Source organism: Gadus macrocephalus, chromosome 16, assembly GCF_031168955.1.
Source record: "Gadus macrocephalus chromosome 16, ASM3116895v1".
Classification (NCBI taxonomy): domain Eukaryota; kingdom Metazoa; phylum Chordata; class Actinopteri; order Gadiformes; family Gadidae; genus Gadus; species Gadus macrocephalus.
The window spans coordinates 19,514,834-19,527,573 of record NC_082397.1 but is presented as its reverse complement, the minus strand read 5'-3'; the positions used below and the strand labels follow the sequence as shown (position 1 = coordinate 19,527,573).

The window sequence follows — 12,740 nt, the reverse complement described above, 5'->3', positions numbered from 1 at the left end:
TGTGTGTGTGTGTGTGTGTGTGTGTGTGTGTGTGTGTGTGTGTGTCTGTGTGTGTGTGTGTGTGTGTGTGTGTGTGTGTGTGTGTGTGTGTGTGTGTCTGTGTGTGTGTGTGTGTGTGTGTGTGTGTGTGTGTGTGTGTGTGTGTGTGTTTGAGTATATGTACGTGTATGTCTGTTTATGTTTGTGTGTGTGTTTTAAGATGCATGTGCGTGCGTGCATGCATGAACATGCCTGCACGTCTGTGCATGTGTCGCAGGCATTTCCTACTCCAGTCAGAAGTTGTGAGATTTCCATTCTGTCAACATGAAGCTATTTGGGTCAAAGGTTTGGCCTGCGGTTAATACTGTTCCAAATTGCCTTTCCCTCTGGATTGTCAACTATGGATGAACCAGAGAGAGGTGGTCGGAGGTAGGTGGGGGGATGGGGGGTCTCAGCAAAAAAAAACTGCAAGCCGGTTAACCTGTACTGAAAGGCACATTTTACTTGAAACACGAAGCCCTCGGTGCAGGGAACTCTGCACATCACTCAGCTGTTGAAATCCATTTAAGAAAAGCAAACATGGCTAACAGAGACAGACTTATGTATAGCATCAATCAAATCACTCATTTCGGAGAGTAAACACAAATACATCAGAGAGAAGTGGTTCAACATTTGAAAAAGAGTTGTCAGTTTGCCATGAAAGGCTTTCACGTTGGATGTTCATCGGAAAATAGCAACACACTGACTTTATCTCTATGTAACATCCTGCTATGTCCAAGATCCTTTGGTTGACGCATGCACGTACATGTCTGTCAATACAACCCGAGATAATCAATATTATCTACTAGCTTCTGTAAGCAGCTGTGTACATAGGATGGATGTCTAAGCTAATTGGGCAAATGAGGCAGACTGGAGAGCATTAACTATGTTCCAACATTACTATGAATAATAGTTCAACACCCAGTGTTGAACAAGAAGTTGAGTGATATGGCAGTGATGTGTTGACAATGATGGTAGACTATATAGCCTGAAATGTTCGTTCATCTCCTTAATGTTCACCTTCAAATTTTCCATTTTTGTGCATTTTCCCCAAAACACAGCAGAGAAAGCTGATGTGAAAAGCATACTGATTCATAGAATTTGCGGGGAGGAATTTGTAAGCCTGTTATTTTCAGTGTGGGAGTTTTTCAATAGTGGCCTTTGTGGGAGCAGGTGCCAGTTATTGTAGGGGGAGCTGTGCTATGTCCCTGGCTCCTCCACACATCCACCCGCCATTTAGGTTGCACAATAACCCCCCCTGCCAACAGCATTTCCTCGGTTGATAATTAACCCCTGCTCAAGAATGGTGCATGACTAATGGGGTTCTGCCAATTTTTACATGGCTGTGATTATGTGAAATTCAGACTGTACTTACCAGATCATTACAGAGAAACCAAGCCCCGAGGCATCAGAGAAGTCATCCATGTGCTTGTGCCATTGCTGTAATTACCAGTACGCTACAGCTTTCTCTTGCCCACCATTGTTCATTGTTTCGGGGTTGTTGTTTTTGTGTGCACAGCTGTAGCCTAGGCCTGATTAATGCAAAATCTGATCCCGCACTGAAAAAAACAATTTAGGTTTGGACTGGGATATACATTGTATTTATATAATGTATCACAGTGAGCCACAAGAAAACTCTGCCTGCAGTGTCTAAATGAAAGCCACTGACTTTGTATTCACAATGCCAAAAAATATTGTTTCCTCCCACCTCCGCAGACAACCAAGTTAGGGAACTATGCAAAGTGCTGCTGAGCATCGGTTGTTTGGCAAGGCTTATTTGGCTCAATGAAATGTCAATTAAAAGGTATACACAAGACCATCCATCAAAAAGCAGCACAGGCGCATAATGTTCGCTTTGTTGGCTGTTTCCTGAATGCCTCATTGAAAAGTGAGATTAAAACAGTTTTTCTACGGTACGCATCATGGTAGATCGAGAACCAATCTGCAGTGTATACTCGGCAGCCTCCCAGTACCGCTGCATTTGTCTTACTCCTGCAGATTTGCATTGCAGAGTTTCCAGCCAGGCTACTTGTTTACCTTGTGGCGCTGATCTGCAGGCCAGCTTGACAACTCTGTGAAGGTAAATAACGACGCAGCTGATTTCTCCTGACAGCATTCCTGTAGTCCTGCTTTGCATTTGCATGATTTATGTTTATTACTCCAGAAATGCCAGCCGATGGGGCTACGCTTAGTCAGTTCATCACAGGGGTGTCTTTGTGTGTATACATGTACTCGTAAGGCTGCATGCTTTTGCTGTCCAATAAGTATACAGGTGCAAAAAAATTACATTGAAGATTTTAATGCATTCCCAAAATGCAATCCCCCTGATAGATTTTAAATACAGGAACACATGCTCAATAAATAGATCAACCACTGACACTGTCTACCAAAATACTATCATCCACAAACCATCAAGATTATCCCCCAAACTGGAAGTCGATGCCCGGAAAATATATGAGGTGTTTAGGGTTGGTATCCTATAGCTCTCTTGACATTCCTCCTCTTTATGACGCTCACTCTCTCTCTTTGTATTCATATGGAGAGGTGCTCTCTCTCTCTCCCTCTTCTCTCTCTGTGTTTCCTTATGGAGAGTATTTAACTCACTCTTTCTCTCTATGTATTCTTATAGAGAGGTGCTCTCTCTCTCTCTCTCCCTCTCTCTCTCTTTGTATTCTTATGGAGAGGTGCTCTCTCTACTTCTCTCTCTCTCTATATATATATATATATATATATATATATATATATATATATATATATATATATATTCATATACAGAGGTGCTCTCTCTCTTACTCTTTTTCTCTCTATTCTTATAGAGAGAAAATATATATTATATAGAGTGCTCTCCCTCTCTCCCTCTCTCTCTTTGTATTCTTATGGAGAGTTGCTCCCTCTCCCTCTCTCTCTATGTATTCATATGGAGAAGTGCTCTCTCACTCTTTCTCTGTCTATGTATTAATATGGAGAGGGTCTTTCCCTCACTATTTCTCTCTCTTTGTATTCACATGGAGAGGGAGTCTCTCTCACTCTTTCTCTCTCTATGTATTAATATGGAGAGGGTCTTTCTCTCACTCTTTCTCTCTCTTTGTATTCATATGGAGAGGGGCTCTCTCTCACTCTTTCTCTCTCCATGTATTCATATGGAGATGTGCTCTCTCACTCTTTCTCTCTCTATGTATTAATATGGAGAGGGTCTTTCTCTCACTCTTTCTCTCTCTTTGTATTCATATGGAGAGGGGCTCTCTCTCACTCTTTCTCTCTCCATGTATTCATATGGAGAGGTGCTCTCTCACTCTTTCTCTCTCTATGTATTAATATGGAGAGGGTCTTTCTCTCACTCTTTCTCTCTCTTTTTATTCATATGGAGAGGGGCTCTCTCTCACTCTTTCTCTCTCCATGTATTCATATGGAGAGGTGCTCTCTCACTCTTTCTCTCTCTATGCATTAATATGGAGAGGGTCTTTCTCTCACTCTTTCTCTCTCTTTGTATTCATATGGGGAGGGTCTCTCTCACTCTTTCTCTCTCCATGTATTCATATGGAGAGGTGCTCTCTCACTCTTTCTCTCTCTATGTATTCTTATGGAGAGGTGCTCTCTCACTATTTCTCTTTCTATGTATTAATATGGAGAGGTGCTCTCTCACTCTTTCTCTCTCCATGTATTCATATGGAGAGGTGCTCTCTCACTCTTTCTCTCTCTATGTATTCATATGGAGAGGTGCTCTCTCACTCTTTCTCTCTCTATGTATTCATATGGAGAGGTGCTCTCTCACTCTTTCTCTCTCTATGTATTCATATGGAGAGGTGCTCTCTCACTCTTTCTCTCTCTATGTATTCATATGGAGAGGTGCTCTCTCACTCTTTCTCTCTCTATGTATTCTTATGGAGAGGTGCTCTCTCACTCTTTCTCTCTCTATGTATTCATATGGAGAGGTGCTCTCTCACTCTTTCTCTCTCCATGTATTCATATGGAGAGGTGCTCTCTCACTCTTTCTCTCTCTATGTATTCTTATGGAGAGGTGCTCTCTCACTCTTTCTCTCTCTATGTATTCATATGGAGAGGTGCTCTCTCACTCTTTCTCTCTCTATGTATTCATATGGAGAGGTGCTCTCTCACTCTTTCTCTCTCTATGTATTCATATGGAGAGGTGCTCTCTCACTCTTTCTCTCTCTATGTATTCATATGGAGAGGTGCTCTCTCACTCTTTCTCTCTCTATGTATTCTTATGGAGAGGTGCTCTCTCACTCTTTCTCTCTCTATGTATTCATATGGAGAGGTGCTCTCTCACTCTTTCTCTCTCCATGTATTCATATGGAGAGGTGCTCTCTCACTCTTTCTCTCTCTATGTATTCTTATGGAGAGGTGCTCTCTCACTCTTTCTCTCTCTATGTATTCTTATGGAGATGCACCCACTCCCACTGAGCCTGCAAATGGGATCTCGCAGTCTAGAAAGAGAGCCATGCTTGTCATAATCATTGTGGATAAGACCCCTTGGCACTGTATGCACAACACGTAAAACCTAAATGAGATGTATATTATATAGTTCTATAAGTCTATAGGAAATGTCTATAAGATAGGTCTATTATATAGTTCTATAAGAGAGGTCTATAAGACAGTTCTGTGCAATATTTCTCTTAGTATTTTAGATAGGTATATTAAATAAGTCTTTAAGATAGGTATATGATATAGTTATATAAGATAGGTCTGTACGACAGGTCTATTAGATAGGTATATTATAAAGTTCTATAAGATAGGTATTTTAGATAGGTCTATAAGATAGGTATATTAAATAGTCATAAAGATAGGTCTATAAGATAGGTATATTATAAAGTAATATAAGATAGGTCTATAAACTGGCTCTATTAGATAGATATATAAGATGCATCAAAGCCATGTTTATTATGTTTACTATATATCTAGATTATATATGTTTTTTAGACAGGTCTATAATCTAGATATATTAGATAGGTCTACAAAATATGTTTATTAGATAGGTCTTTAAGATAGGTGTATTAGACATGCATATTAGATATGTTCATAGATAGGTCTATAAGATTGGTCTATTAGTTAGGTCTATATGTAGGTCTATAAGCTAGGGCTATAATATGTCTATGAGTTAAGTCTATTGATAGGTCTATAAGCTAGGGGCTGTACAAGAGGTCTATTAGTTATGTCTATAGATAGGTCTATAAGTTAGGGCTATAAGATAGGTCTATTAGTGAGGTCTATCAAGTCTGCCCCACTGTAAGGGAGAGCACTGGCCTGCAGCCGCTAGTCTTCCCAAACAACCACTCCTCCATTACACCACTGCTATTGAAATCAACGGAGTGGCGCAAACTCTGTTGACAGAAAGGAATGGTAGAGGCATTGGTTAAAGATCAATGAAGTAATAAAGATCTTTCCTATCCCCACAATATTTCATACAGCTTGACCATATGTTGGGTTATTGTTCAAGATTATTTGAACAATAATTGTGAGGTGCACTGTCAAAAGGGAGAGAAGAAACACCAATTTATATTGGTGTTGCCATATGTTGAGTACTTCGGTTTAGTTGGGTATAATACAAGATGAAATTGAAATAGAAGGTGAACATTTGGAGCAGCATGAGGAGATAAGGCACACTTTGATTTGCTGAGAACACCCCATGGGCACAGAGGATGACTGGAGACCGGCAATGCAAAAGCCAGCAACATCTGAATTATCCACAATCTGAATAACAAACAGGCATTCCAACACTGATACTATTATTATTATTGTTATTATCAATATTCAAATATGAAACATGTTGTCATGTGTTCCAGAAAGAGAAATGTGTTCCCTTGACAATATGTACCATGCACATTGTTCAAAGGCTGATGCACAAAGCATGTTCAAAGATGACAATGGGTGTGGGGTGTGATGACAACACATGAAACACATGTACTCATCAGGATATGAGACCGATACAGTGTATTGTTTTGCAAGCATTTAGCGCTGCTATCAATCCACATCACACCATCCATTATGATGATCATTTAATCTAATGAATAAAGTAAAAAATAAAGGTAAGGTGATGGGGGTTAAAAGAAAGTGCTGCTCAAAATGCGTCATTGATGCTGTGTGGAAAACTACTGTTTCCTCTGCGTGTGTGTGTGTGTGTGTGTGTGTGTGTGTGTGTGTGTGTGTGTGTGTGTGTGTGTGTGTGTGTGTGTGTGTGTGTGTGTGTGTGTGTGTGTGTGTGTGTGTGTGTGTGTGTGCATGTGGGTGTGCATGTGTGTGTGTGTGTGTGTGTGTGTGTGTGTGTGTGTGTGTGTGTGTGTGTGTGTGTGTGTGTGCAAGTGTGTGTGGTTGTTTGTGTGTGTGTGTTTATGTGTGTCTCTGCGAGTGTGTTTGTGCGTTTGTGTGTATGTGTGTTTGTGAATGTGGCTGGTTGTGTGGTTAGGGTTAGGGTGTGTGAGAAGGAGAGGGATAAATATAGAGGGGTGAGATATGGAGAAAGAAATATTGAAGGAGTGAGAGAGAAAGAGAGAGCGGGGGAGAGATACAAAGAGAGAGAAAGAGCGAGAAAGATAGAGAGGGAAGGAGAAAGAGTGGCAGAATGACAAAGAGAGAGAGAGCAGCAACGCAGATGCATTTCGATGGGAACACTCATTTCCAATTGAGCGCTTCAGAAAGGGGAAGTGGTTCGGAGACAATTAGGGTGAGAGCGTCGCCTCGCCACCCTGAATAGTCCTTGATAAAAGCCAAGGACGAGTTTGGATAGCTTAATCAGTCGTAATCGGGAAGCAGGTGTCGAACACCGTCCTCTTCTACTGCCGTGCTCCTCCCCAAATTGTATGACTGCAGCATAACTAAAGTGCGTCTTTTAATTAAACACAGTGCCCCCCCCCCCCCCTCCCCACAGCCGCCAGCCCACACCCTGCATCCACCACACACCCACCTCCACCACCACCACCAGCCTTCTTTCCCTTCTCCCTTATTCAAAGGCGTGAAGCAGGGCTGATTGCATCAGAACACTGACACCAAGAACAAATTGCTTTTTCTACGGTGGCGGGAAATCATGCAGGGGAGGGGGGGGGGGCTGGGTGGGGGCTGCCGGTGTTGAGCGGTTCTTCAATAGCAAGAGATTATTGCTCCTCACCGGATGAGACACTATAGTGACTTTAATCTGAAGCATGATGCTAATATTGCTGTAAGAGGGATGACTCGAACACTGTAAAAAAGAATACAAGAAAACGTGATGCATTTTAGAGGCTGGGAAAGACATTTTAGAGGATACGCCATTTCAACTTGAAGATTAAATTACACATGCAACTCACTATTGGTGGTGAGCGTTGCAAGTCATGTTTTAAGTGTAGCAGACAGCATGTTCTTTCCAAACAGTTCTATCAACAGAGACATCGGGGGAGATACTGATTTAGCCCCGTTTTGAGTGACCATGTAATCGCCACAACATAACCTTAAACGTAAGTATGGCCCTAAAGTACTTACTTTATACCCTTCCACTTTTTTTTTCTGCTGAAGAGAACAAACACACACACAAACACACAAACACACACACGCACACACACATGAAGCCTCTGACACACATTTATAAAACATATTTAGAAGTTCTATAATGAGGGAGGCGCACCATGCATGGCGTATTCAGGTCATTCATGAGCAGCCAGACTAAATAAAACATAAGAAGGGAGGCAAAATTAGGGCTTTGTAATAGGTCTTCCTGACAAGCCCCCGCAGAAGCAGTTAATTGATGATACATCTTCTGGTCCCGCACCTAATCAATACCGGCACAGACTGAAGATAGCCAGCTAAGAATGCCAATCAGTCACATAGTTTCTTACGTATACTATTTATATATATAAATGTGTGTGTGTGTGTGTGTGTGTGTGTGTGTGTGTGTGTGTGTGTGTGTGTGTGTGTGTGTGTGTGTGTGTGTGTGTGTGTGTGTGTGTGTGTGTGTGTGTGTGCGTGTGAGAGAGAGAGGGAGAGAGAGAAAGATTGAACAACAAATCCATTGCAGGGAAAATACAGTGATACAAAATACCTGTTTTCATGAATGTTTTATCCAAACTATATGCCTATGCTTATTCATATTATATATGGCTAAATCTCCTAAAAGCTTCAATCTAGCAGATTGACACTTTCAGAACGGTTCCCATCACCAGCTGCCACCGTAAAAGCCAGTAATCTGCTTGGCCTCGCAAGAGCCATTAGTTCATGTGAACTCTGCCGGTAGCAATGAAAGGGAGGGGCCTGGGCCTGAGCTTGAAACCCCCCGAGGACCACTACTCACTCTGGGTCGCTTGGGGCATGCAGGGTATTTATCCTTGCAGTGATCTAAGGGGAAGCAGGCAGGGCTGCTGACCTCACTGCCCCCACCTCTGTAACCTCTGGGATATCATCAAATGCTTCCACCGCACTATCCACCTCTGCTCAGCTCTGCCCTACAACCTCCAAGTGAGCTGCGCTCGACACCTTGGGGCCTCAGAGTCAGTGGAGGCAGGCTTAGGAGGACAGATTGGCTGTTCAAATGGGGGCACTGTCCAAAATGTCACAGGGGCTGATATGTCATCGCTGACACCCGAGGAATATAGCTCAACAGCAATTTGTCTATCAACTAATAAATAGTATCATTTTCGAAACGTTGGTGTTATATTACAAAACAGTTGATTTATAGCTTTTAAAGACCACATCAACATGTGCGGTGAATAATATAATAACATAATGTGATATGAGATTTACATTCATGCACTGTTGACATATGGGATATATTTTGCAGAGCGTACAAGATCAAAGGGGGATAAAGGGTCTCAGGTTTCAGCCCCACCGCAACCTTCAGTGTGTGTGTGTGTGTGTGTGTGTGTGTGGGTGTGTGTGTGTGTTTGTGTGTGTGTGTGTGTGTGTGTGTGTGTGTGTGTGTGTGTGTGTGTGTGTGTGTGTGTGTGTGTGTGTGTGTGTGTGTGCGTGTGTGTGTGTGTGTGTGTGTGTGTGTGTGTTTGTTTCTGTTAAACTGCTGTTAGAAAATATGTATTTCTAAAACAAAAATGTCAGTTTACTTAATGAATCACATATTATAACTAAATATAATAAATAAAGTAACTACTAATTGGTATACCATTTGGAACCCGAGACTTCTAGCACATATTTGACAAATGTTTATTAGCCATTTTTCATTGATATATAGAATGTGATGGCTATGTTACACACCATCTAACATGACAATCGTACATATGGTGATGAGTTTCTCTAAATATTTTTATGTTTAATAATGAGCCCGTTTTCTTATTGGGTAACAATTAGCCTACGATCAATGTAGCCTGTCTGTGCCACGATAATGAGAGAAGAAATATTGACTCATTGTCAGAAATGTGCAAGGACTTTCAGCCTCATCGGTGGCTTCTAAAAGCCGTCTGTATTTTGTCAGGGGATATGAATAATGCAGCGAGGCTGCAGAAACGCTATCAACAATTGTGTGACAACTGCATTCATTTGAAGAACCTTTTTCTACTAGGCTTGGCAATTACGTTTTTATAAGGCTGAACGCATACTTTGGGTTAATTTGTTTCTTCCGATGAAGTAACGCCAATAATGGAAGACCGAGTAGCAAGCAGATAGTGATATAATTGAAAGAAAAGTTAGCGATATTTAACCAACTTTAGACTTACTCACAGCCCATGAAGTGATTCACAAAGGTGTAACATTTTTATTTGTTATATTTTTTTATGTTTCCTTGAGAATGTATTCAAACCGTATTACACGAGGGTCCATGTGTCACCTCGTGCTATAATGTGATTAATATCGGCTCGACACTACATTTCCAGAAGAGCAGAAAATAAGCTGTATATAAGTAGCATACAACTATAGTCTATGGAGAGACTCTTACGATAAACCACCTTAAACTGTGCATTAGTCTTACTTTGCAGTTTACCTTTCAAATAATAGCCTTCCAAATAAAATTAGCTATTAGGTTCAAAAACAGCCCTCAATTCTGAAAAATATGTATATTGGGCATTAGATCATTCGGCGAACATTTGCTATAACTTGAATGGTTTAATTCTTACCATGGGCTTCGGTGTCCGTTATCATCACTGTTAGGAACAGCACGAGGGAAATATGCTCTCTAATCGGGTACATGTTATCCGTTTGGAAAAGATTTGCTGAGAAGAAGAAAAACGTCCTTGGAAATCAACACTTTTCTGTGTGCGGAATGGACTGAGACTGAGGCTCGCGCAGAGGACGGACTGCTGCTGTGTCTTGTCCCTGCTGCTGCACGCGCTCGACACTCGTGTCCAGGGTTGGCATCAGGACGAAGCCATTTAATGAGACACTAAAAGCAGTCTCAGTTTGGTTTCGTTTGTTCCCCTGGCTGTACCGCTGCCTGGCTTGTGTTTGTAGCGCTCTGACGGTGTAGCACTGTACAGTACCATGGACAGCTCCTAGCGTCTGCGCATGGAACAACTTGGGCGCAATGGAAAGTTTGTGTGGGGGCAAACACACACCGATGATGAATCGGTTACAGAAGCGTTGCGATTTACAACGCCACAAAAACAAATTACATCGACAATAGAATCGTATTTCTATTCATTATACAACGTTAATGAAACAAATGATCCGACAAGATTATTTTACACATCAAATGAACCTATCTTATTTATTTCCTTTATAAAATATTTTCCGGTTATGCATTTTGAATTCCAGTCCAAAAGACGTAAACAGGGAAGAGGTGCCTACATGACTATTTTGGATAAGCAATACAATGACCTTCCCATCAATGTGTGTGCTCTATAGAAAGCGCTGATCTGCATGGAAGAAAAGGAAATGTATGAATGATACATGAGTGTGGGCCTTTTGGGGAATGATTTGGAGATTTTCTGAGGTAGAGGAATAATTTCCTTCCGTTCATCGGTTTTAACAGACCTCACTTCTACAAATAGTGGTAGTAGAAGTAGTAGTAGTTGTAGTAGTACTGGTAGTAGTAGCAGTAGTAGTACGGGGTAGCACTTGTTCAATTTCTATTACATTGTACAAAGGAAAAATAGGCATGAGTCTTGTTTACAGACTCATGGGCATTGATTGCAACAACCAAAATGTTAGCAATAATTATGAGTTCTTTCAAGACAAATGAGAATCTGTACACGCGTCAGCACAGGCACAGAAAATTGCAGCACATCTGTGCCTGTTTGATGCAGTTGTTAATACATTTCTGGATAAGAAAAAATGAAATATATATGTATATCAAAATATAACCAATATAACATACAAAATAAATTAATAACAATGGTTATAAAAAACATTATGAACAAAAAAAGAACCATACAAATAATATAAATATAATATAAATAAAGAAAAGGTTATGTATGGCTTAGTTGTATTTATATTAATATAACATAATCAAATATATAGGTATGATTTTGGATGCACTACAATGCATTGAGAGGTATGAATAGTTTTGCTATTGACCTCTTTCTTGAGGTAGGTCTGGGAGGACAGCCAGTTCTGCCAGGACAGGGAAATGGTAAGGATGGGGAAAAATCCAATCGATGGAAAAACATACTGGGGGCTATTTTTCCACTCGAGTAGATATGGATGTCTTGTTAAATAGAAAACACAGGTTGATGTGTGCAGGGGACCGCTGATGGCATAAGATGGTTGAATTGTCGGTCGGAGAACATATTTATTCTTGTTCACAGCATTTAAACCAAACCAAGATCAATAATTGTAGATATCTGACTCCATCATTATGCGATCCACAGGGTCAGACTATTTCTGGTGGAAAGAAATGCAGAAAAAGAAATGCAAAGAAATGCAGAGAAAAGCAGCCAAGCTCGTTGACCATGGCCTTCGACACACTAGACCAGACCAATCTTTTACCAACCCCACAACATATATACTCTTAAGATAAATAAGATGTGCTTCATCAATCCCAGATCGGTCTTCAGCAGGGTGTCTTGTGGTGTGTTCCAGTTGCATCGGACACCAGCCTTCCGAGTTGCATTTCCTGTCTCGTAGCACTTATAGCGTTCCCGTTCGTCTTTGTGATTGTGTGCATTTGGATACTCCCTCCTTGTTGCTGTTGAACCCCACCCTGACAGTCTGGACCTTCATTGGTTTACCCTTTCACCATAATCATTTCTAGTAATTTATCGAACCATAACTAACTGTAACCATCCAAATGCCACCTCAAATACCACCACCAACACCTATTTAGGAATCAAACCTACAATTATTTATTCACAACCATTGATAGCCGAGGTAATCATTGGTCCAGGGCAAAAGTGCAATAATGATGGTGTCAGGACCAAAATCGAGCAACAGAGCAGGTGGGAACTCTGCTTAAGGTTGTCTACTATTCCTACTGGACCTTGCCAGACCACATTTAAAATACAGCAAAACCATTCTTTGTGAACTCCTGCCAGACAATGCGAAATTCACCAGGGACAAACATTTGTTGACAAATCTTTCTCCTGTCAGCAGTCAAAATAAAGGAGCCGCTATACAATGTGAAACAACGGCTGGCAGAATTAGACAGGCCTGAAACAGAACACATGTAGTGATACATAAGAAGCCCAATGTTTTTCATCACCATTCATCATGCTAAAATGTCTCAGAAGGGTTTTATCTGTCCAGAGTCTTTCAAGAGTATTTGACTGTGACAATAAGCTAGAGGCCATGGCTTGGAAAGACAAGTCCCTATTTGGATTGAAGCAATTGGCTTGCACATCATTAAGGGATGATGTGAT

At 41.1% G+C, this 12,740-nt stretch overlaps 1 protein-coding gene across 6 annotated transcripts in view; it reads right to left on the bottom strand.

The window, feature by feature from the left end:
- Positions 1–10,454, bottom strand: part of sez6b (seizure related 6 homolog b) — a 64,690-nt gene extending 54,236 nt beyond the window's left edge. For all 6 annotated transcript variants that reach the window (XM_060074856.1, XM_060074852.1, XM_060074854.1 and 3 more), the window contains exon 1: positions 10,062–10,454. In XM_060074856.1, the coding sequence (XP_059930839.1) occupies positions 10,062–10,134 (73 nt within the window). In that variant the 5' untranslated portion in view covers positions 10,135–10,454. The remainder of the gene's footprint in view (positions 1–10,061) is intronic.
- Between the last annotated feature and the right edge of the window lie 2,286 nt (positions 10,455–12,740).